The following is a 26,979-nucleotide window of genomic DNA, read 5'->3' on the forward strand; positions in this document are numbered from 1 at the left end:
CAGTGTGAATCTAATAGTTTCTCTTCAGGAGTAAATCGAGTGTAGGTCAGAGTTACTGACAGTAACTTGTTTCAATATCAACCCCTAAATCATCCTCAAGGTTGATCATCATCATCTTCATTATCACCATTAGCAGAATGTAGACTCCGTAGTGGAAAGGCAAGTATCTGAATTGCTTACACCCAAGTACTTCCTCATCTACCTAAGTGGTTTCCCTTTATAATTGTGTTGGCTGTTAACCAACTGTTTCTTAAAGACACTGCTGGTAAATGGAAAGCTTCTGCACACTTTTGTAGACTGTAACTATGTTTCCTGCTTCCAATTGTTAGCATTTGGATGCAATTAGCATATTTATAGAAGATGGAGGAAAGGGTTCACAATCTAAGTGGCGATATCAGTAACAACAAATATGGAACAAGGTAGCATGCAGCAGAGATAGACCCCTAGTAACTACTGATAAAGGCAGGATTTTGGATTAAGTATTTGGAAATCAGTACATACAAGAATGCAAACAAGCTCTGGCCATGTCAACCATTTTGGCTTCAGGGTAGAGATGGGAAAGGCATTTGCCAGGCACTGTCATAATGGCACTAACAGGCCATTAATGGTAGCAGCTGCAAAATGGTGTGAGTACAGGGCATATAGTAGCAGTGCATAGAAAATGCCCATCTAATACCCATGCACAAGTTAAAACTGTTGGCTTTTCTAATGGTTGTTTTTAACAGGACATCAGTGAAGGCCAGGCATGGTGCTTATAAATCAAGTGACTAATGGCAGACCTGGTTATGATATTTGTATTACAACGGTAGCACGTTTATAGCTCCAATTAACCCAGTAACTTTCAGAAGGCTACTTTGAAGAAACACTGGCAGGCATTTCCAGCACACATGTTTGAAATTAAGGATTTATAAAGCAAACTCAAAGAGATCCCAGGAGGGTGTTTTTTACGCAAGGGGGGTCGGTTGCAAAATGTGAGCGGGAAATCCCATAGGGATCCGCGTGGCCATGGGCAGTCACTGGTCGTGTAAATAACCAAACAACACCTGCAAGCATTGTGTCCCTCCTCATATGCCACCTCCCTTTAGCTGTACTCCAATGCAATAGTTTCAGCTTAAAGCACCACCTTATACTCAAAACTTTAAAAAACGAACATCCTGGACATGTACATCCAGAACCAGAGTTGGAGGTGGCAAAATCATTCCAAGAAGTGATCTGCTGTATTGCGCCCATCCCAACCGAATAACCATGAGGACCACATGAATAAATCAATGGCTATGAGGATAATATTATGTAAAAGGTATGGTGCACATCATTGATACCATCTGCCCTACAAAATAGATAACAGTGCACCCACAGAAATATAGTGTGGGCAGCCACGTATGAGGCACACCAACTAAGAAGAACAGACATAAATAAATCACTGAAAAGTATGTTTTTATGTCATGTTAAGTTGCATTAAATCATGTCCACTTTTTTAATATGTATTGTATTGGTGTTTTATACATTGCACCTTTTCTAATACATTGCACCTTTTCTAATACATTGTGCCTTTTCACAAACCGTGTTGCTTCAAGTGATCATACACCACATTGAAGTTTCTACCTTCAGAGGTAGTTTTGCTGGTTTGAGAAACAAGCATGAGGACTTCAAGATAACTCTGGAACCACAGTGATGGTATTTTTTCACACAGGAAGGAGATAAGAGCCAGTATATTAAAGTAATTATCAACTACACATAGGCCCTCATTACGACCCTGGCGTAAAGGGGTTAACAGCGCCGTAAAAGGTTGCGGCACCGTTAACCCCTTAACGCCTTACTACAAGGTCCCTTTGCGGCTCCCGACCTTAACGGCTGGTCTGGACCAGCCGTTAAGGTAGGGACCCGCAAAGAGACCTTGAAGGTAATTACGGTACCTCAATTTGTGGTACCGTAATTACCCCCTTCCCCTTTCCCATTGAGCCCTATGGGTAAAAATGGGAATGGGGAAGGACCAATGGTAAATGGGGAATTATCGCCCCGCCAACCTTGGAATGGGGTGTTGTGGATTATAGAAGCCAGAGCAACAGTTATGTCAGTATGAAATCATATAGGTAATTGCATCAGTTCAAAGTTCAGTCTGAACTGATGCAAAAAGCATTGAAACAACAGGTTTTTTGCACTGGGGCGATTTGTCCTTTGGGGTAAATGCACTTGCACAGGTGAAACATTTCGGTCATATAACAGATTAGATTGACTACACTAGGAGTTACAATAGACTTTTAAACATTTAGCAGACCTCAGAGGTTTCACCACCCCTAGCACTTTGAAGAAACATCTGGACAGCTATAGATGTGTGTGGAACTTGACTTACACTAATGCAATTGAAATTAAATTATATTCATAAGCAGCATCCCTAATTAGGTTTTATGAACCTAATAACTGCCATTGAGAGAATACATTGGTGCAAGTTGTTTGAGAAAAGCCCTATTATGATGATGCTGGCTAGGGTTTCAAGTTTAATGATACATTACAAAGCAAACGTTCTATGCACTATATCCCACTTTACAGATATAGGGCCTCATTACACGTAGGGCCTCATTACGACCCAGGCGGTAAGTTACCGCCTGGGTCGTACCTTTACCACCATGGCGTAAACTACGTTTACGCCATGGTGGTTGGCGGACTTACCCCCCCATTCCGAGGTTGGCGGGGCGGTCCCCAATCCCCATTTACCCTTCCCCATTCCCATTTTTGCCCCATAGGGTATAATGGGAGTGGGGAAGGCGTTAATTACGCCACCGTAAATTACGGTGGCGTAATTAACAACAAGGTCCCTTAGCGCCATGGATTTTAACACCTGCTAAAAGCAGGTGTTAAATCCTCCATGGCGCTAAGGGACCTCGGAATCAGGCGGTAAGGGTCGGCGCTGTTTACGCTGCCGTAAACCCCTTACCTCCTGGGTCGTAATGAGGCCCGTAGTGCGGTAAACCATGGTGCTATTAGCACCATGGTTCATGCCGGTAATTTACCGGTACCTCCTTGGAGGAAAGGGGAATTACCGCCCTATTCCAAGGTTGGGAAGGCGGTAATTCCGCCTTCCTCCATTGCCCTTCCCCATTCCCATTAGCACCCTGGTCCCTTTGCGGGTTTGTTTTTAACGCCTGCTAAAAAGTAGGCGTTAAAGCACCAACCCGCAAAGGGACCTCGTAGTAAGGCGGTAACGTTTTACCGGTACCGGTGCCCTTACCAGTACCGGTAAACCCTTACCGCACTACGTGTAATGAGGCCCATAGATTTTAAGCAGTGCTCCAGAATACTTGTACATGCTATCTGGGATTTAACTTATTGCTGGGAAAATTGTCTAAATAATTCAGGGCATAATACTCCCCTTTTTACATGCCTTTGAAATGCACACCACAGGTAGAGACACGGACCGGGGTCCACGCAGCTCCAACAGGTACGATCTTACTTTCAGCCTGTCCACCTGCTCCCATAATCCACCCCGAGTGATCTGGTGCTGCCTTGGCATAGGCCGCTGCATTCATTCAATGTGTGAAAATGCACCTTTAAGTAGATATCGGCATAATTATATACAGTTGGAATCCAAATCTGTTACTCTCCTGTCAGACAAGCTCTCTTGCTTCTCTGTTTTCCCAAAACACTCTGCCTTCTTCCTTTGTGTTTAACTTTACATACCAGGAAACTTCACTCATGCAGCATCACTTGACAGAGCATTTTGGATTGGACAGAGCATGTTATAGGTTCCCTTGGCTTTCGCACACCCACCAGGGCCATACACCTTGCTTTCAGTGGCCCACTGAATTTGTTTGTGCAAGAAGGGGTTCAGTTAGCTACCATCCAGCCCGCTGATTTCCGAGTGGAATAAAAATTGAACTGGAACATTTATATTTGGAATATTTCTCTATGTGGATATTTGCAATTGATATCTGGAGAGGAAATATATGTTTCTGTCCATTCATGTATGATGGAGTTTTTGAACTATACATATATTGTGCATTTTAATATATCATTGTATGTGTATATGAATCATGTTTTCCGCAGGATCCAAATCTATATTGGGTTTTTAAATCAAACAAAGGGTTCCAAAATTACAGCTGATAATGGATTTCCAATGGTCACTTTGAATGCACCCGTTTTGTGCTACACAATTCTAGGATTAATTTCTTTTGTGGGTGGGCTAAATTAATATCAATAGAGTGTCTGCTGTGTTTAGCAAAGGGACATTTTAACGGCAGATTAATGGAACAGATGCACATTCCTGCAGCCTACTGCTCTCCAAGGTCAGCAAATGGAGTCATGTGTAAGCTTATGTTCTTTTTTTAAAGTTGCACTCAATTGTTAACAAGACATCCCTCAATCTATCACAAAGGTGGCCTTTCAGATTAGCTAAGAAAAATAAGACATGATTCTGGATTTTAATTTCCTTGTTTTTCTGTTGTTTTTTATTTATTTATTTTGGAGACCAGGCATTGTTTAAGATACACACAGATGGAGTGCATATCGCTCATGCCTTGATCTAAGTGGTCTGGAATGAAGTCTGGACCTTCTTGCTTTCCAAAAGAGCTGATTTCTGCACAAACATACAATTTGAGTTCAAACTAAGTTAATAGAATGTCAATGTTACATATAAAAGGAAAATGTGTTGATGTGCTGTTTGTACTTGTAATGTCAATCCAATAGTGTGTAGTTCTATCAGTGAATATTATGGTTATGCTATGATCCGAAATTAATATTCTAACTGTTTGCATGAACGTGGTGGAGAGAAGGAGGAAAGCATCACAATAGATAGCAGAGTGTGCATGTTTCAAAGTTAATGACTTTGTGAAGGTGAGCAAAGGAGTAGCATGATAGGCACAGGTGGGGACTAGATAGATGGCTCCAGAGTCTGTTTATTTACTTATAGAACATGGAAGCACACATAAAGAAGCACATTGTCATACATCTTTTAATACAGCTTACAAGAATTTCATCTTTTTTCGGCTTTCTTATCATTTATTACATGATATATCAGTGAAACCTAAATTCTGACCATCTATCATATACTAGAGAGCATTACATTCAATTAGATAATACCTTACATAATCAATGCAGTTTCTGTTTGGATTAAACCAATAATAGCTTCTAGTGTGTGCAGAAAAAAGAATTTAAGTCATTTCATAAAATGTATCTGAAAATGTCTGCTTTATAATCAGAACACACAAATACTTTCTTGCTCTCATGTAGTAAACTCCACTAGTGCGCAAAATAAACATACAACTATAAATAGTTCCTTATCCATTCATGGCTGTAAAGTGTCACAGGAAGCTATTTGATAAGAAATGAATTTGAAAAGCTTCTTTTTTAAGTGCTGGAGTGACAGCTGAAATTCTGCTCAGTGCTGGCTCATGAAACAGGTATTGTGACAACTCAGCTGTCAGACCTGATGGCAGTAGGCTAGTGATGTCATTTTCATGTTATAAAGCAGTAGTGATGTTACAACGAGCCTGTAATAGGACCAATATATACAGACTTTGATACAGGTTTGCATGTTTATCCCTGGTTTCATTTGTCATGGATTGGTAGCATGGTGAAAGGGCTAGCTGACATAGCATCTTGTTTTCTAAGTTAACTAGAGCCATTGCATTGTCCCTTTTGAGTCCTTCAAGTTCTGGCCCCCTACATGTGGAAGGGTAAATGTTTCAGGAGGTTACTCCAGGTTTACATTGCACTCAGTGGGTTTTTTTTAATGAAAACCTGAGAATTCTTGAGCAGAGATAACATTTACTAGCATGTACAAGTAAACTCAGCTTAGCTGCAGTTATCGCCCTGACATCAATATCCACCAGGAACAACCATGGGAAAGCGATAAGCTCACAGAATATCTGCTGAACTAGAAACATACCAGTTCCCTGCTGGAGGTGTGATTTAAAGACACCCAGAGAGTTGGCAACTTTGAAATCGAAGTTACCCCTCAATAATACATTCTTAATTGTTTGAATTGGAACATAGGGCCTGATTCACAAAGTGATTTTCTGCCTTACATTACTATTATTATTATTATAATTTTGTAATAAGGCGCCACATGCCCGAAGGCCTCAGAGCGCCCTCAGAGCGCAGCAAGGAAGAATAACAGCAAAGTGACCGAGGCAGAGAGATCAGGCCCGCATAAGATAATCAACATAAGATAATCAATATTCCAAAACAACATTCTACATGCATCTGCAGCAGCTCATGAAGTCCACCTGCACATATGCAAATCTCTCGGTGCAAGCACATTTCCCAGATGCAAATATTTCACAATTTGGCAATACCACCTTTATGCCCGAGGAACGGCCAATCCATATGGCCGGTCACCAACGCCAGTATAATCAATATCATCCCAGTGCAACGTCCATGGGACTTGGTTTTCCACTCATAAGAAAATGTTTGCAGTCCAGATTTTCCTCATAAAAAGAAAACTTGCGCCTGCAACATGGTGGTTGAAATCTATCCCATTTTCTCTTTGAGTGGTGGGGACAGACTCGGCCAGTGGTGCAGTGGGAATAAATAGTTAAGTGGAAGGGAATAGTGGTTATTTTCAGGTGGGTGGGTGGGGGAGAGGAGCGGATAAGAGGAAGGAGGGGCGTTAACCTTAGGTGGGTGAGAGGAAAGTGCAGGAGTTATGCAAGCTAGGCACTCAGGATTTGCAACAGGGAAACACACCAGTGTTCTAAGCATCCTGACTGGCTGAGATGATGATGCATGTGCTAACAGGAGGTGTTCATTGGCTTCTTTAGGGCATTCCCAAATTAATGGATACATGTACTTATGGATGTGCTCAGGGTGTCTGTCCTCATTTTCCCACATACCTGATATGCTCTGGCACATGCAAGCACACACAAATGCGAGTCAGACAGGGCGAATTTCTACACTTTTCTAATTCTACAGGGCACCAAACAGTGACACTCATTCACGGATGAAAATTCCCATCAATGTCAAAGCATGCAACAGGGGTAAGCATATAAAATGGCAATGGACCCTAATCTAAGTAAAGTTTCCCATAATACCCACCCACCACATGTCACGTGCTGGGGGCTAGTTACTGTTAATATGACCCAGCGCTCACTTACTTGGAAGATGCAAGCCAATGACATATTCTGCCTGCCTATCTTCTGCTTTTCTGCATTGGCGGTTTTGATGAAAGAATGAACAATGATGTTTTTTCCGATTGCAAGTAACAAACCAGGTTTATTTTACAGCAACTCCCCAGAGATTAGGATCGAGGCCTTACACAATTGTGCATGTTGCGGGTAAACCACTACAGCACCGGGTGGTACTTAGAACTGAGGCATTGGGAGTTTGGCAGAGTCTTCCTATTTCTCTGAATGATTGTGATAAATCTTCACTTATCACTTAACAATATAAATAGATAGAAATCGATTTGGATTAGATTGCATTATTTATTTTAGTGAGGTCCACATTAAGGCTCAGTGGCCGGAAATCATAAGTCTATCATTATAGCTCTTGTACATTTAATCAAGGTGATTTACAATATGTTAGTTGAAAATGTATACATGGTAATTCGACTTTGTTCTTAATATTTTATGATGCAAATTTATAGTATGTGATAGTTGTCAAGTTGTGCCTGCAATCTTGGTATGCAATTTATATTTAAGGATGATATAGGCGTTTTTTTTTGCTCTTGTTTTGTCAGCACCGATTTTTGTAATTATGATGAATTTTAATGATCATGCATTTGATAATGTGTATCAAATGTATACGGTTTTGTAAATCAAAACACATAATACATTTTAAAAGAGTGATGCTTGCTGTTTTACTTACTCCTAGCAGAATTACCCGTTCTTCCGAACGTGTTCTATAGACCAATATTATAACACTGATCCTGTGGGTCGCTGTTCCGATTTGCTTATTGCTTGATTTGCACCCTGAAGTAAACTGCACTGAGAATGGGTGCGTGTGGCTAACTGACGTAGCCCGTAGCAGATGTTGAGGGGAGGCCAGAGTTGGTGAGCTGTTGCACACTGGGAGCTTCGTGCTCTCTCCCCACCTGTCGCCTCACCCTGATGTGGTGCAGTTCGTTGCAGTGCATTGTGGTGCAAATATATTGGAAACCTTGCATCCTAGGGCTTGGACCCCGAGTTTTGTTCCTTGTGTCGGGACGAGTACTTCTACGACCACATTGAAGTTTTGCCGATTTCAGGCAACCATCTCGTATGTGCAGGTGCTGAATCCGGGGGAAAGGGGTGTGGTGTCCAAATGTCATGTAGCTAGTAATGGCCAGAGGGTCCTAACAGGTAACTATGCAAAATGTGGTGCAGATCGGTGAAATGGTGTGGAATTGTATGGGGCAAAATGCTTTGCGAAGCCACAAACACATTTTGACTTGTGCTGAAATCTGGAGATAGGGGTGGTGTGTCCAAATGTCATGTAGCCAGTAATGTCCAGAGGGTCCTAACAGTTAACTATGCAACATTCGGTGCAGGTTGGTGGAACAGTGTGGAATTGTATAAGGAACAACTCTTTGCCAAGCCGCAAACCCACAAACACATTTTGACTTGTGCTAAAATCCAGAGAACGGGGTGGAGTGTTCAAATATCATGTAGCCAGTAATGTCTAGATGGTCCTCACAGCTACCTATGCAAAGTTTGGTGCATATTGGTGAAACAGTGTGGAATTATATAAGGAACAACGTTTTGCCAAGCCACAAACCCACAAACAAATGTTGACTTTTGCTGAAATCTGAGGACAGGGGTGGGGTGCCCAAATGTCATGTAGCCAGTAATGTCCAGAGGGTCCTAAAAGGTGACTTTGCTAAATTTGGTCCAGATTGGTGAAACAGTGTGGAATTGTATAAGGAACAACTCTTCACCACAAACCCACAAACAACATTTTGACTTTTGCTGAAATCCTTGAAAAGGGGTGGGGTGTCCAAATATCAAGTAGCCAGTAATGTCTGGAGGTTTATAACATGCAACTATGCAAAATTTTGCACACATTGATGAAAGAGTGTGGAATTCTACTAGGAACAACTCTTCGCCACAAATCCCGCCAGAAACAAATCTAGACTTTTAGATAGATAGATAGAGAGATAGATAGATAGATAGATAGATAGATAGATAGATAGATAGATAGATAGATAGTGTTGATTGTTAGATACTGTGTTTATGCCAATAATATCTCTGTTCAATGGGTTGACATATGTAAAACACAAAAATAAAAACTGTACAAATGAATAAATGCATTTCTTTGGACATCTATCGCATGGACAAAACATTGAAATGTACCAATAATTGATTGAAAGTACTACAATAACAGTGAACTAATGCTCAATAAAGTTTGCATCTTAAATGTATCCATTAGATTTTAAATGTTATATTTCCCTATTGTAAATATTCTATTTATGTATACTACACATGCCGAGTGTTCCACATACTTATTTTGTAACAACTATGTCCATCCTTTTCGTCATAGGTTACAAGAAATAGCATTTTGAGCGTCGTGTTTTGCGCAGATGGGAGACGGCTATAACCCTCCTTGGCTCAGCTCTAATCGTGTGATGCGCGCTATGAATCTTCTCAGGTATCGCTGTACTCTTATAGTCACCTCAATTGGCTTTAGTACAATGATTTGGCTCTGCTTAATATGTAAAAAGATCATATCGCTGCTTCATTACTACCATCTAAGAAGGCATCCACAGAAAAGGAAATAAGACTTTTTGAAATATAACGTCATCCAAATCTGCACGCAGTTAAAGGAATGGAGAAAAAAACATGCATAAAAAAAGCGGCAGCCAAAGTCTATTGGCATGTGATGTGCAGACTCAAATGCTACAACAATGCCATCATATGCCTGAGATATATTTACTGCATGCTAGGTTTGGCCATTAACGGCCTGATTGCATGCATTTTTCTGTTGGTTGCTGCCAACCTTATTGCTCAGTTTTTTTTTCTGTTGGTCGCTACAGCTAACTGCTTACATTTCTCTGTTGATCGTTAGTGACCCAATTCTTACACTATTCTGTTGATTGCTACTGGCCTCATTGCTTAACATGTGTTGATTGCTATGATTGAAACTCCCTGCCATCCGCTGATGGGACCATGCTTCCTTTTCTACCATTACACAGATCACTTCATCTTCCCCACCACCCCCCACCATCACCACATACATTCTACACATCACCCAAAGGAAACAACCTGGTCACTATTCCTTCTCCCACTTAATCTATCTTTCCAAACACCCATGTAGCGCTACACACTCATCCTGCTCCTCTTTCTCAAACGTAACTGTTATTCTGGTGAATGCTTAGTCACTATGCAACGAAATATCAATCCTTTCTGGCTACTTTGATACAATTCGATGAAATCAATCATTGGCTTAACTGAACCATGGATTACCTACCTCCAGGGCAGTTAATTACCCTATTCTTTGCCTCCAAAATGGCTGCCGACTGTTTTACCCTATATAACCTATATACCATCTTCTATCTCCCACCTCTTCTGTCACCACCCCCCTTCCTCACTGCCACCTAGTCTTTGCCCCTTCCTTCCTACCTCAAATTCAGAATTGGCTCTTAGATTCATGAGTGTGAACAGTTGGCGTGCCCTGGTGAACCTTTTGCCCCCCCAAACACAGAAATACTGTGCACCAATAACCTGCTCTTACCTGTCATCCATCTTCAACTTCTCCATTTCTACGGCAACCTTTCCTACATGCTTCAAGGCAAAAAAGGTACTACATATAATCAATGAGGCAATCTGCAAACCATAACTCCCTGGCAGCCTACCAGCCCATATCTCTGCAAAAATCCTGGAAACAGTGGTCTCCTACAGGCTTACTTATACATGAATTATCTCCGACACTGTCCTCAGTCTGAATCCACCATTCCACTGATAAGTCACAAACTCATGAGGGGAATTCCACTCCTCTGCTCAACACTTCAATTCTCCCCTATCCTCTTTCTCTTGCATGTAGCCACTACCTTCAACACTGTACCACCCTCCCACCACTTACATTCTCTAACCTAAGCATCCAGTACAATCCTTTCAACTGGATTGCCTCATACCCCTCTGGCCATTGCCCCTTTAGTTCCTGGAACACAAACTCCTCTGCACCAGTGACTCTGTGAATAGGTGCCCCTAATGGCTCGGCCTTGCTGTCTACTGTTCATACTCTATACCTCTTCCCTTGGCAAACATATATCCAGCTCCCGGGTATCCCACCACCTCTATCCATATGATAACCAAACCATCTTCTCTTTCCTTTCCCTCACCCCATTCTGTCAAGGGTTTTGACCCATGTTGAATCAATAGACTGGGTAGATGTGGGGATGAGCTGTCGCGGCCCATTATTCTATCCCAGAACAAACTAAATCAATAGACTGGGTGGATGTGGGGATGAGCTGTCACCGCCCACATTCACGCCAGAATCCAGGAGAACTGTGCAGTTGGCACAAGACCACTCCAAAGATACCACATTCTTGTGGGGGGTTCCACATCACCACTCTACTGTAAGGATGCCATCAAAACAATGTTAAGCAAGGGTCCAATACTATCAAGCAAAAGACCACTCTATTGAAATGCAGTAATTCAAGACAGATCCCAAAAATGGATGCAATACCGGTACTCACCACTATCAGAAAGCCGGCGTTTTAAAACCACCAGACGTTTGTGTAAAACTGAACAGAGGAACCCAAACCAGGCCAAGGAAAGACTTGCTAAGAGGTGGATACAATGTAAAACTATATTCTGAAATGACTTGAAGGAAGTAATTATTTAATGTATATGTAAAAATTGGAAGTCTTCATTTAAACTGGGAACTAAAGTGACATTTAGCTGAATTCTGCTGACAACAACCCCCGACAGGAGTTGAAACTTGATCAAACTGCATTCCCAGGCCTGGCTGCCTCCTGCTTCCCCACCAAAAGGAGATGACACCTCTCTGATTAGATTAGGGGAGGGGTACATGCAGGAGGTTGAACAAACCCTTGTCCTGGACTCAGGCAAATGTTATATTGGGGGGGCCGTAAAGTGGCTTCCTCTCGGGAGAAGTGGGAGGAGAAGTGCCTCTGGGAGCCACCCGAGCTGGAGGCAGGGACAGACAGAAGCTTCCCCCATGTGCTTTGGAACCTAAACCACACCCATCTGGGCCTGAGCATAATTTTAAAAAAAGATGGATAATTCATAGTACGGACTTGTCAGAATTATATAAGTAATATCATTTTTCTGGTGATTTTTCTGTGCATGTTTTAAGAGGTGTTAGGACCCTGTGGTGTATTCTGGGGGGTTGCTAGCGGAAAATAGGGTCTTACTCCAAATGTCTGCATGTTAAAAATCTGACACTTCATCAATTAATGTCCATACTCCTTGCGCACATGTGTGTAATTTTTGGTAAATGTCTGATATTGGTAAACCAGGCAAAAAGTGCAAAATGTTGTCATTTTTGAATGCAAGCCCCCAGGAAGATCAGAGGTGGACAAGCATGGACCATAAGGAATATATAATGTGTACATGTAATTTCAACAAATTGTGTATCTGGGAAATATGTATTTGAATCAAATATAGATTTGTGGGCAAATTGACCAGGGGAGGATCCTCTGACCCATAAACAGACCTCATCATGATGACAATCCATTTCCTTCCCCCAATCATGGGAGAGGGGAGAACTGGGCCAATGACAAGTAGAGAGGGGCAGGCTCAGTTATGCCACGCACACACCCACTTCCAAAACACATAAAAAGATACTGCTAGGACAGGTAGAGACATTCATTTTCCATTTCTGCGGAGCATTTTGACGGCCGACATCCCATCCAGACAGAGACCAGAACCAGAGACCCATAGACTACAGAACTTTGAACCTAGAAGGCCCACTGCAAGCAAAAGTATTATCAGCAGGCCTTCAGAATCCAGCAAACCTAACCAAACTATTCAACAGCCGGGCAAGCTGTCTGAATTCTTTGCCAAGAACTTTTGCCAGTACCCAGAAAGCAGTGTTACATCCAGAATCCACTTGATCCGGACCGGAAAGCAGAGCAGTATCCAGAACCAGAGGCCACTGTATCCAGAGAGGCTAGACCAGCAGAGCAGAGCTGACCCAGACGCTGTGAGCAGAACCGCCGGAAGTTCCGTCCAACCTGACCAGACCTTAACGGCTTATTTCAAAAATATAGTGTGAGTACTCACTGTGCAAAACCAATCTCTTAGTTAAAATAATCTAATCCAAACTATTTTAACCTAAGTAGAACTGCCTCCTAGAAATCCTGTCATCTGTCATTCTAAAGCTGCGAGCTGTCATCTGTCATTCTAAAGCTGCAAACTGTCACCTGTCTTTTTGAGTTTTACTTTAAATCCGAAAATCTACCTTTATTAAATTGTCCGTATCACTGGAACCGTTTGTCCTAGGAACGTGATTTAACTTTCCTCTGAAAGCCTAGAATCTAAGCTTTCCAACAAGCCTACTTCCTACTCCTTATAGTGTAATCGCGATTTACGCACTCGCAAAATTTACCGCGATTTGCGATTTGGCCTGATTTCGTCATCTGTAAAAAGATAGCTGCTTTATGCCTGAACTGCTAAAATTCGTTTGCAACCTTATAACCATCCCTGAACCATTGTTAGGGCTGACCAGAACTGATTTAAAGTGTCTACCACTCACCCTGAACCTCCTATAGGGAACTAAAAGCAATTTTAGCATTTTTCACTTCCTTGCCACCACATTACAAAGCACTCTTGCCTGTGTTTTAAAAAGCATACCTGTTGTCTAAGCTTGCTGGGAGGGGAACTGAATTCCGTATTGTATTTGATTGTATTCCTGAAGACTGTGTGTGTTACTTCCATCTCATTGCATTGCATATGGGGGGGATGAATTGCCACCAGGAGAAAAGTGAACATATTATCTCTTGTGAAACCATATCAGTTTATTTTCTGTACTGCATTTATTCCACCTTGCATTTCCTTGAAACCATAAAGCATTTCAGCTACCTTATCCTCTATACTACTTCTAAGTAACCCAAATCAGTTTACCAGTAGAACGTTATCCATTGTTGATCACTGTCATATTTTAAGTGTGATATCCAAGATTAATTTATTATAAAAGTGTGATAGATATATATTCTTATATTTCTCAAAACAGACCTACTTCTTGGCTCAGTGGGGTCAGGGGGATTCTAAGAGAGGGGTGTTATATAAGGGTTGTCATCCAGAGTACATGAACTGGACCTAAAAATATATCAATAAGGGTTTCCCTCAGCATCCCAGACTAGGCATTGACTTAGCTGTAGTGTTGAAGTGAAGCCGCTTAACAATTCCTCTCCCTAAAGGACTTCCAACTGCCTCTCTGCTATTCTTCACTGATTATACCTCTTCTGCTCTTCTAAAACTAAAGTTATCTAGCTTCTAGCCACTGGTGCCCTTCTCATTCTCCCCTTACCCATTACTTCACCTCTGATGTTCTCTCACCATCCCCCAAGACAGACCGCCATAGGGGGCATCTTCAGGAGTGATCTTAATCTCCAGTACGGTATCCCTATGCAGCCAATGTTATCAGAAAGGGCCCAAAATATCTGCCCACTCCTCGCCTATCAATCCATCAAACCTCTGTACCATCTCGTGGTCCTCAAAAGCCTTAACTACTGCTTTAGCCCCCTCCTATGCCTCTCATGTTACGCTTCTTACAGGCTGGAGATTCATGCACTGCCAATCACACTATAAACTCCTATTCTTTCTCTTCAGAGCTATTCCTGCCCTTGTTCCATACTTATCAGCCTGTATACTTTGCTTCTTTCTTATTTGAACCCTATGATCTAGCAACCTCCTCAGTCTGACTGACGCACACCTGCCCCCTGTACCATCATGCCTCTGTTCCTTCTGGTTTCCTTGCCCCCTAACTGGATATCCATTCCCAAAACAGAACCAGCATTCACACATTCATATCATCACTCTAGCCCCAACTCCTGCACATACAAGAACCACTCACACTCTCACACAACATACCCACATTAAATCCTCCCTACCTATCACTCCTACCAAGAACATTACACTTTCTGCTACTGTCTCCTAGTCATCTAGCCATAAATGGCTCTCTGGATTTGTCACAGGTCTATGTAGTGTTCCAGCCCCTTCATCACCAGATCATGGGCCAGCTATTGTCCATTCTTTTGTAAGTCAGCCTACTATAGGACTACCAGGCCCCTGTTTGATAGTGCATACATGTTATTGTTTGTAGCATGTCATTCATCATAAACATAAAATACACAAACCATGTTGGCATTATTTTTGGCACTGTATGAAAGGAAAAGCCTCTTAAGTGCTGCCATCATATGCCAAATGCAGCCACAAATTCCCAGCTCCTGCAGGAGACGGAAGACCCCTAAACATGATGTAGATCAGAGGCGTTGCTAGGGGGGGGGCTAAGGGGTCTTTTGGTTGTAGCCCCGGATAGAATCTCAGGCGCTACAACCAAATGGCTAGCTAGCCCCCAGTCCCGACACTTCCGACATCAGTGTAGCCCCAGGTCTTTTACAGACCTAGCAACACCCCTGATGTACATTATTCATGCTTGGCCTCTCTCTCCTGCAAGAGACCCAACATAAATGTGCAATTGATGTTTACAAATACCTGAGATTCCCCAATCGTGTGTCTGATATAAAAGATATAGGGCCTGATTTACAAATGTGTTTTACAATGAGAACACCCTATGTAAAACGCTTTGTAAATCAGGCTCTGAGCTTCTCAGGTTTAGCCATGCAATGACTTCTATCTTTCAATATACCTACACGATTGATTCCTTCACGGGGAAATACCCCTCAATCTAATATCCACCATTAGAATCTCACATCAAAAGCTGGCACAAGAGACCATTTTTTAATCTGAATTTTCTGTTTTATTTGCAATAGTAAATCAAGAAATTAAAGACACTCAGCATGGTTACAGAAAGGAAAATGCAACCTAACCACTGCCATCTCACTTATCTTTGCATTCACAATGTGATATCCCACAAACTTTGCATAATCGCGCCAACGTATATTTCACACAGTCATTTATAATATCTCGATGCATATCATTCATGCAGTGCTTCTCGCCATTCAGGAAACTCAAACTAATTTTACAAATGCTGTTCACTGTCTTTTTTTTTTGTTTTTGTGTGTGTTTATTAGCATTTCGTACATTTTTAACATTGGAACAAAACATTTCCCCATCCCTACCCAAAACCTTGTCTCTTCCCCTTTTCCTCCACCGGTATTCATGCCAGCTGGACTAAGAAACATGACCAAGCTCTCTGCATGCAGAACACAATGATTTACAAGATATCCAAAATATTTTAGCCGTTGTGGGCATGATGGAAGTCTAAAATAATTCTGAACAAAGGTCAGAACCGGTCCCCAGTCTTGCCTGGACTTCAGAGAATCCCATTGGATGTAATAAGTAACCAATTTCAATGCTACAATGTTCCAAACTTTTGTTTCCCAGTGTTAGAGAACATTTCTCTTCCTGCTAATTTGCCTCTATACTTATGGACTCCCAAACGTGTTGCTTTTGTTTCAGCATCCTGACCTGAGTTTTTCCAATGGAACACAGCCTTCAGCTCCACTCTACTGGTATTTTGCTCATCGTTATGGGGAAACCGACACATCCTTCAGGCTGTCAGTACTGAGAAACTTTGTTTCTCTTAGTCTCTTGACTTTGTTGCTTCTTTTGGTAACATGTTATCATTGCGCAAAGTACATTACTGTACCGCGCAATGGGGTGCTTGTGTTTTTGGGCCCTAGTCATCCACTAGGGAATTTTCGGAGACTGAACAATGTGCTTAGGAGTTGACCGGTGGTAGCAGAAGCTTTTTCATATACTTTTATAACTTTTTACCAAGCCATTCTGTGCTTACCGCGTTTGGCTCATGACTGTGGCTAGTGTCTGTCATGGCCGTGCACAAGGTCTTTTGTCTACTCGTTTGGCTATTTTGTCAGTTGGCCATCCCCCTGTTCTTTGTGACCCAGGAAATCCTTATTTAGGCATGCAGTTTCTCTCGGAAACTGTGTCTTTTGTGGGCTACTGCAGGTCACGTGTGTGGGTACCCAGAAAGTGGGCTGGGACTGTCTGGTCCCATTCCAAACTGCTGGTGCCTGAATGTCTGGTGTGCATGAGGGCATGAGAGCCACAGTGGTCCCTGATTGGACTACTGCTAGTGTGCATGAGTGGGACAGATCTCCTCATTGGCCGGCTGGGTGCGCATATTCACCACACTTGTCGATCTGAGAAGGGGGTCCTGAATGCAGACCCAAAGATCAGCAACTGGTCCAAATTGACCTGTGAATGGAGCCAAGTAGCCAGAAGAGTTGATCAGACCCAAGGACTATCCAGAACTGCACAGAAGAAGGATGGCACCCTGAGCTCACTGTTGTCCTGGGAAAGCCCTGCTTTGCGCTCGATCTCCAAAGACCTGCAAAAGGTGATTCAACCCCTTGGAGTGGTGGGACCAATCACTCTCGATGCCTCCTGGTTGCCCTGCAAAAGAGCATGTTCGGAAGTGTCCCTATGCCATTGAGTTTTGCCTCAAACATTGGGGAATCCTAGCTTGGACTGCAAAACACTTTCCTGCCAAATTGTGGCATCCCAGTTGCTTTGGGCCACAAGAGAGAAGCGCATGTCAGACCGCAAGAGTTGGGTACCCCTGCGTCACTGTCTGACGTTGATGGTGGCTGAAAGCAGTCTTCCTGCATTTCTTCAAGTGTCCTGAGACCAGCTGCATCAGTGATTTCTTTGGCCTGCAACCGAGACGAGAGATACAGCTCCTGATATAAACCAGATCCGCATCTGCAACCGCAGAACCTATGCGCTTTGAAGCCAAATCAAGGGTTGGAAATTGTACCTCTAGCGACCCTCTCCAGACTTGCCAAGTTTGTACCCGAACTGATGCAAGGGCAGTGATTATTAAAACCACTTACCGGTGGCCCCTTGTTCATCCATTGTATTTTATGCACAGAGAATCCTTTGTGGTCCTCCCTTTGGCTTGGGTATTCTCTGCTTCCTGAAGTCCTCCAAAACATGGGAATAGCTTTGTTCATCCCAGCAGATCCTCCCCTGACTCTTGGAATCTGTTTTCACCCTTGCAAATCCTTTCTCTAAATTGCCAGCCCCTTAGATCTAGTACTTTATGACTTTACGCATGACTGAGCGCTTGAAAGCACGCATCTCACATTGAGCACAAGGCTCCATTCATCGTAGGGCTTGGCTTATGAAGTTAGGGTTTTCCATCTCTGAAGATTGTCAATGTTATAAAGATTTCCTGACCTTTTTCCTTACAGGTTATGGCAGGAATCCGCACTTTACCACATTGACCAAAGTGACTGTATATATTTTACAAAGTGCGTTTTTGAGTGGTTATTTTACTGTGCATTTCATTTTTCACTTGTGTTTATTCTTGGGCCTAATAATTTAGTACATTTTTGTATACTGCTGTCTCAGGGTAATTCTTGGTGTCTTGCTGGGTGTGCTCATCAAAGACCTCAGATCACCCCCACTCCTCCTGTGACTTAGCGTTTACTGCTCTCCATGCTTCCATGAATTGGTCTGGCTATCTTCCGAGAAGTGTTCCCTGTTTCACTAACAAGGATGGCCTCCTAAACGTCTGTTAACCAGAGCAGATTATAGAAATCCATTCTAACATCCACTCATTTTTTGTCGGGCCTTTTTAACCTTCCAATTCTTTGCCAGAACCAATAGTGCTGCCAATAGTAGGATCATATAAGCTTTGAACAGTGGTTTGGGTATGGGTGCCTTCTCAGGAATCCACAGCCCTTGTGGGCATTCCTCAATACCCAAGGTGGATTTTGCGTTGAATATCTCTTAATACTTTCGGTTATGAATGCCCAGTTGGGTTTGATCACTGGGCAATGCCAACAAATAGGAACCCATTGCACTCTCTCCATACAACCCCTCCAACAATTATGAGAAGTGCTAGGAAAGATCTTCTTTCTATACAATGTGTGGTGCTATTGTACCAAAACCTTATTACACATTTCCTGGTACTGTAGGGCCCTTGTTAGCTTCAGTATATTTCCCCTGAAAAATTCTGAGCGCTCTTGCTAGATCTCACAAGACCTCACACCCTAATGTCCATTCCCATTTGTGCATGTGTGTACATTGAATCTGTGCAGAACCTTCAGTGAAAATTGTATACAATGATGATATGAGGTTTTTATCCCCTGAGTGGGAGGTTATGTATTTATTTAAGAGGGTGAGTGGTCGGGATGTTGCTGATTTGTTCTGAGGATGGCCTAGCCAATGCCTCAGCTAATAATATCTGAGCCTTTCAGCTTCTATGACCTCAAATTACTATTTACATATATCGAAAGACTTTACCTCCTGCCTGTGCAATACGTCTCTCATCATTAAGCACCCCACCTCACTCCATTTTTGGAATGCACCCCCTTCTATCCGCAGTGTAAACCACGGGTTCCTAAATAGTGGCATAAGCGGGAAGGGAATCAATGAGAATCCAATCTGATCAATCAATGTGTCCCAATAAACCTCCAGTATCACTATAAACTGACTTGCATGCATGCTTTTAGTTCTATCAGCTTTATTATGCCACAGTACCTCTAACAGTGGTGGCCACTCCACCGCCCTATCCATTTTGACCCAGATTTTACTTGTACCCCCAGAGAGCCATTCCCTTATAACCCTAATTGCAATGCTTCAAAATTCTTGACAAAATTCGGGTGTGCTACCACCCCCTTACACTTCAGAGCCGTCAATGTCTGTAGAGCTACTCGTGACCTTTTATTGTTCCATATAAAGGCCCTTACAATTTTATGCAATGTTGTAAAGAAAATATTGGGGGAGTTGTATGGTAAGAACTTGAAAAAAGTAAAGAAACCTAGGGAGGGTTATCATTTTTATAGAAGCCATCCTGCCTAACCAGGAAATATTGAGGGGGCCCCCACTTAGTGAGATCAGCTGTAGTAGTTTTTAATAATGTCTTATAATTTGCCTCATATAAGAAATCTAGCATCTTTCTAATAGTCATCCCAAGGTAATTGATTCCCTCTTGAGCCCATCTAAATTCATAGCAACGTCCAGCTTTCTCCAACAGGTCACATTCTAATGATAGGTTAAGAAATTCATATTTATTTAGATTTACTTTTAGTCCTGCCACTTCCCCAAATGGCTCAATTTCAAAGACAACCACTTCTAGAGAGCAAACTGGATCTGTCAGAGTGAGTAGCATGTCAACAGTGAATGCCACTATTTTGTGCACCTGCCCTCTGAATGTAATTCCATAGATCTGGGCAGTGACCCTTAATGTTGTGAGGAAGGGTTTCAAATAAATAGCAAACAATAATGGGAACAGAGGATATCCTTGTTTGTTTCCTCTTTCAAGATCAATTTGTTGGGATAATAGGCCATTTATTGAAAGACGTATATTCAGAATGCAATAATTCACTCACACCATTTGTATGAACTTAGCCCCGAACCCCATAAATTATAGCGTATGGAACCGGAATGACCATTCAACACTGTTCAACCCCTTCTCGGTATCAAGGGATTGTCAAATGTACAGCGTTTTCTCCTTGGATATTTTGTCAGCTATGTGGCAAACTCTTTGTATATTATCAAATGTCTGTCAGTTTTTAAAGGAGCCAGACTAATTGCGGTCTATTAGCTTTGGGAGAATAGATTCTAGTCTGTTTGCCAATACTTTTGCATAGATTTTTGTATCAATGTTTTCAGTGCTATAGGGCGATCGGAGCCACAGAGCATCAGGTCTTTATTGGACTTTCGGAACAATACCACCTTCGCATGATCCATAGTGGAAGTGATTACACTCGGCATCTCGAAAGTGTTGAACAGTCTTGTTAACTTCAGAGCTAACACAGTCCAAAACATCTTGTAAAATAAGGCCACGCGCTTTGTTCAGATGGAGTTTCTTTATTACTCAGTGTACCTCCTCTCTGGTGATGTACCTTTCCAAGAGTTATTTCTATTTCTCCAAATGAGACCTATACTCAGTGGAGTGGTTTCCAAGTAGGTTTTTTGAGGACCTTGCATCAGATGGTAGGAGGAATTTAGGGTTGAATAAAAATCTACAAAGTGCTCTGCTATTTAACCATTTTCTGTAGCAAAGCCACTCCCCCCACCCCAATTTTAAAGTTTTAGAATTGTTCGTGCAGTTGCACTTTCCCTAAATTGTCTAGCTAATAGGCGGTCTGCCTTATTAGCTTTAATATAAAACTTCTGCCTCATGTTCAATAAGCTTTTCTCCACCTATTTTGTTCATTTAGATCCAGATGTCCACTTATGTTTCGGTAGGCTTTCATAGGGGTCCTGCTAGGATGTGACACATATTCTGCATAATTGCTTTTAATTCATATTCCAGTTCCAATTCTAGTTATTTCATGTGTTTGTCTCTACGTGCTTTAGCCTGTATCAGTTATCCCCTAGTGACTGCTTTAAATATGTCCCACAAAGTCCTGGGTGATATTTCTGGTGCTAAATCATCCTCAAAGAACTCCTGTGTTTATCCCTAACCATTTCTGTTAAGACCCGATCTTCATCTCATTCGGAAAGGACTATTGACAAAGCCCATTGCTGACATTCGGTATTTGTATCATTGCAATAATCGGGGCTTGATCAGATAGTGCTATCAAACCTAATTCCACCACCTCAACCTTCCCAGATAGCTGACTCGAGAGTCATGTGTAATCGATACAAGAGAATTTTCAGTGGACATGAAAGTAAAATATGAACCCCTCTTTGCTTCCCCTAACCGCTCTTCAAGCATCTTTAAGATTCAAAATGTTGTTTGAGGCATGTTGAGGATTCTGTAAGGTCCTGATATAGCTTCCTGCTATGATCCTCCACAGACAACGATGCTAAATTAAAATCTCCTATCTGTGTGATATCCTCCTCTGCCACCAATTCCAGTTGGGCCAACATTGATCTGAGAAACCCATCTTATCCTGAATTCAGGGCATAGACGATTGCTATTGTATATTTGTGTCTGCTTATCAGTATTTTAACAAACAAATATTGCCCTCTTTTGTCTCCATGAGCCTATGATTTTATATTGGGAATATTCTTGATAGCCATGGGAACCCCGCCGTTTTGTCATCTGTATTTGCTTGAAATACATGTTGGTTGGAGCGCAAACAGACTTTATTTTGGATGTGGGTGTCTTGCATCATCACTATTTCGGGGTTTACCCTTTTTACAAAATGCTCAAACTTGCACTTTTGGTACGGGGGTTCAGACCTCTAATATTATGTGTCAATATTTTGAAAGTACCTTCTCTATGGACATATCATATGTACACTATTGTGTTTTGTCCCAGCATTTGTGATGATACCCACCTGTGAGTATTTGTGCGTTTCTGACAGCCCATTGCTAATACCCTTGTCGATTGGCTCTATTTGCAAGTTCCCCTATCCCCTTCCTTCCCCCACATTCTCTATTTTCCCATTTGCCCCTCCCTAACATAACCCCCCTAGTGAACCCAAATGCTAATAGTCAATGGAATTGATCCGATAAAACAGCCTGAGAAAATAACTATTGGGGGTACTCTATGACTCCCTATGCAATTCCAAGGGGCACCATGGGTGTCCACGTGGGCATCACTCCAATATCAAATCCAACTGTGTCCCGGCCTTCTCCCTTCTTAGTTCTCCAATGTGTTCCCAGATCCCTCCCAAGGTGTAAGTTTCCCAGATCTTCTGCTGTGCTCCAAGAAAGTATTTGAGCACAGCAAGTATTGTCTCGGGAGGATAGCTCAGGGGCGATTGACATGTGTTACTCATTATTTTGTCGCTCTTCCCGGTCCTTGTGGGACAAAGTTGGGATGCTTTCCTCCTTTCCAACTTGGGGGGACCTTTGACCAGTCCCATGTCTTATTATATGCAAAGCCAGGTTTCGAAAGGAATGTCTTCTGCTGCTTCTTCATTGATATGTAGGATGCTCAGGCCTTTGCTGCAAGCAGTGATCTGCTGCTGCCTGTCCTTCCATGTAAAAAAGAGACTGAAAGGGAAGGTCCATTTATACCGAATCTGTTTTTGGATTAAGGCTTTCACTACTGGGCCCATTGCCCTTCGTTTTAATAGGGTAGATTGAGCGAGATCTTGGAATAACTGCACTTCTGCTCCGTTGATTCTGCTAGGGCCAGCTGATCTGCTGCTTTTAGGATGTTTTCCATCTGATTGTAGGATATGATTACTGCTAGCACATCTCTTGGTCTAGATCCTGGGTCTACTCGTTTTGGCTTTATACAATGAATTCTGTCAATGAGGACGTCCACAGGGGGTACCCCTCCCAGCAGATCACCAAAGAACTGTTGTGTCGTCTCTTTAAGGTCTTTATCCACAACATCCTCTGGCAAAGTTTTCAGTCGGATGTTTGAACATCTGGATCTATTATTCAAGGTCTTTGCATTGAATGTCCTGGTTTTGGGAAAGTCTAGCTAGGTGCTTGTTTTTCTTTGAGTCTTCTCGGATGTCTTGAAGGGCCCTTTCATTCATATCTACCCTTTCTTCCAGTTAAGCGATTTCTCCTTTCATTTCGTTTATTGATTGTTTCAATTCTGATTTTAACAAGGAGAACTGTTGATTGACCCATTCTGTGATTTTCTCTTGGAATTCTTTTAGGCACTGGACTAGCTCCTCCTTATTCATAACCATTGAAGTCTTGTGCCCCATCCTAAACTCTACTCTACTTGTTTCTTGCAAACTTAGGTTCCCCTCAGAGACCCTCTCCTGTTGCCAACAGCGATGTAGACCGTGCTACCAAAGTTGGCATTGTGGTTTAGAGCAGGAAGGAGCATCATTCCCCTTTCCTTTAGGCATCAAGATGGAGTGCCTGCATTCTGCTTGGGGGACTTTCCTTGCTGGTGTATCAGTCAGGGTCACACCACTCTTCCGGGGGGATGGGCCTATTAGCATTCATGTAGCTGCACACCACACATTGTTTCTTCTGAGGCAGTGCATCCCTTGGCCACTCTCAGGTACCAGGTCTAGCCCTTAGTTTCAGTGGCCACACAATGTATGAGCTGGCTCCTGTACTGGGAACCCAGGGGCCTTTTCTCACTTCCCCTGGACGTATATGGGGGATTGCCAAAATAGCAAGCTTAGCCCTCTAGGAATCCTTGTTGTTTGTGATCCTAAGTGTAATAGAAAGGGCCCACCTGCTGCACCACCATTTACATCTAGGCCCCCTCGGTTGCAAAAGTGGTGCTCCCTCACCCTCTACTCCACTCTTGAGTCCCTTGAGTCAGTGATGCCCCCCATAGTGACCTGGAAGTCACAGCTACTGATTGCCCCAAATATTTATTTCTTCTTGGGATTCACGATCGAGCGATGGCCTGGATTGAGTCCTACACCTCACCTCACCAATTCTCTGTCTCCTGGAGCAATAACACTACCCAACTCACTCCTCTAATGGTTGGTGTTCAACAAGGCTCTGTCCTGGATCCGCTCCTCTTTACAATCTGCACCTGTGCTTCTGGGGCATTAATCTCCTCCTTTCGGTTCTCATACCAACTATTTGCGGATGGCACTCAAATCTTCTCTTTTCCAAAACTCTCCTCTGATCTCTATCAACATTTCCATCCGTCTCTCTGCCATTAAATATTGGATTGCTTTGCACACTCTGATGTAAACTCTACCAAAAGAGATGTGCTCCTCTTCCCTACCAAACGCTCTCTTTCACCTCTTCCTCTGCTTGCCTCTGCCTATCCAGTTCCCACCTGGCATGCTCCCCTGCTATTCTTCAGCTAGAAAATTCAGCATCATCTATGACCCTTCTCTTGCCTTTTCTACTTTCATCTGCAAAACTGGAGCAGTAGCTCGCATCAACCTGCTAAATATTAGGAAAATTAGGCACCTCCTTCCTTTCAACACTTCCAAGCATCTCTTAACCACTCTTATTTTCTCTAAACTGGACTACTGTGCCAGCATCCTCTTTGGTCTCCCCAACTATGCTTTCTGTCATCTCAACAAGATCATTAACTTTGCTACCTCCCTCACTTTACACCTACTTCCTCGTACTGTCACCAGGCTGGATGGCTGAGGATGCAAAACAGGGCCAGATTTAAATGTCTTCTCCTGGTTCACAAATCCATGGTAAGGTTCCACTATATCTATCCTCCTCTATCCAACTCTAAAAGGTTCCATGTGTTAAAACAGCGGCACAAATGGCCATTTACACAAAAAATCATGGCAAAAAGGCCATGGTTTTGCCGCCGCAATCCATGTAAAGGATGCAGGGGACACTCCGGCAACCCTCAGAGCCATTATACCATTTAAGGGGAGCAGGGGACTACTCCGCAATACCCACTCCCCTTAAATGGTATAATGGGGTACACATTTACCGTGTCAAACCACTGTATTTTTGCTGCAATTTTTTGTAAAGACAATATTTTTGCCGCAATTTTATTTTTTATAGATTTTACCCTCTAAAAGCCTTCTCGTAATCTCTGCACTGCCTCCTCAACTACCCTTGTGGCTCTGCGCCCTTACTGTGCTTCCTTGTGCTTCCGCTCTTTCTCTCTTCTTGCTCCACTTGCATGGAATTCTCTTCCACCAGACATCCAAGAAACAGTGCCCAAGGATATGTTCAAAACCAATCTAAAAGCCTGCCTCCTCGCCATTTAAGTTTCCTTCTGAACCTTCCTCTCATATGCCTTCTAGCTAACATTTTTCCCTCACCTTTAACCAGCCTCAGTCCCTCACTTCCTCTGCCCCCACTCTAGCACTTCACCCATCATGGTAACTTCCCGAGCACAGGTGGTCGTACCGCCAACCTGAACTTAAAAATGCCAAATGTTGGTTGTTCTTAATCGATCTATGTCCACTTATGTATTGTCCCAGGTGATTGTTCTATTAACTCTCCTCCACAATCTGGTCATAATGTCTATGAAAGTCACCCCATTGTAAGAAGCTCACTGCTTCTCATCAAATGTGATTTTGTTTCTATTGTACGTTCTTTCTGATCAAAAGAGAATTGTTCTTCTAGTATATAAATAAATACAATAACAAAATGTAAGTAAATATCTGCCGCAGATCCCCGGATCCTAGAGTTTCTCGGCTCCCACTCCGTACCTTTCAATTGTGCGTTTCTGACCACTAGCCACCTCTGCTTGTACCCTCCTCGATGAACTTTCCAAGGAGCTCCCACACTATCGGGAACTGTGCTGCAGGCACAGTGGGACATCCATCGCCTTTTCTCTCCCACGGTCCTTTTCATGGCTTGGTCACCACCCGCTCTCCATATCCTCTCCTGCGTGGCGAGATGCAGAATTGCAGCTCACACAGTCTTAGCTAATGCCGACTCGGAGCTCGTAACATCTCCAACTCCTGCCCTTTCGGGGGCAAATTCGGGATCCCTGAAGTTCTGGGTGGTAGTGCCAACGTTTTTCTGACCTTCCTGGCCGTATCATGGTGGATGTTCATCTTCCATTCTGGAGGACTCACAGGCGCAATCTCAATTTCACGCCCTCCTCAGAGAGGAATTGGAATCAATTGTATTTTTTTAAAATATAACAATGTATAACATTTTATTTAAGTGAAAAGGAAATGCACAAACAACTTTTAAAAATGTTTTAATCAGCAAGTCGAAAATAGTTTCAGATATCTTAGAAGGGAACCAATGCCTTCTACTGTAGGCGTTTTATCATTTTCTGTGCTGTTATGCATAAATAAAATACTGTAACACCGCCAGTGAGGTAATTTATAAATTACAGAAGTGCCTGCACTCTTGCAGGAGGCTTTCCTCTTTAAGGTACACTAAAACTAATTGTAGAATTTCCAATTAACACATTGTTTAAATTTTTCGTTTTGGCCATCGAAATGGTGATCCTTACACATGACAATGGGCCTAATTTACAAAAAAAGCACTACAGCCGCCCTAAGTAGTCAACACAAGGAAGAACATTGTGCGGACTCAAAGAATAGCCCTGTTCATAGAATTAAATTCATGCGGAACTCTGCAGCGCTAATAAAAACGAGTAGCGCCTGGTATGCCA

The 26,979-nt window shown here is 42.6% G+C and overlaps 1 protein-coding gene and 1 long non-coding RNA gene across 2 annotated transcripts in view; one reads left to right on the forward strand and one right to left on the reverse strand.

The window, feature by feature from the left end:
* Window positions 1–26,979, reverse strand: part of LOC138526267 (uncharacterized) — a 282,649-nt gene that overhangs the window by 38,230 nt on the left and 217,440 nt on the right. The window lies entirely within an intron of this gene.
* BMX (BMX non-receptor tyrosine kinase) overlaps window positions 1–26,979 on the forward strand; it is a 628,237-nt gene that overhangs the window by 2,708 nt on the left and 598,550 nt on the right. Inside the window, exon 2 of the mRNA XM_069636784.1 lies at window positions 9,451–9,558. Within this exon, the coding sequence (XP_069492885.1) occupies window positions 9,491–9,558 (68 nt within the window). The 5' untranslated portion in view covers window positions 9,451–9,490. The remainder of the gene's footprint in view (window positions 1–9,450; window positions 9,559–26,979) is intronic.

This window comes from Ambystoma mexicanum, chromosome 7p (genome assembly GCF_040938575.1).
Source record: "Ambystoma mexicanum isolate Mex_15411 chromosome 7p, UKY_AmexF1_1, whole genome shotgun sequence".
NCBI lineage: Eukaryota > Metazoa > Chordata > Amphibia > Caudata > Ambystomatidae > Ambystoma > Ambystoma mexicanum.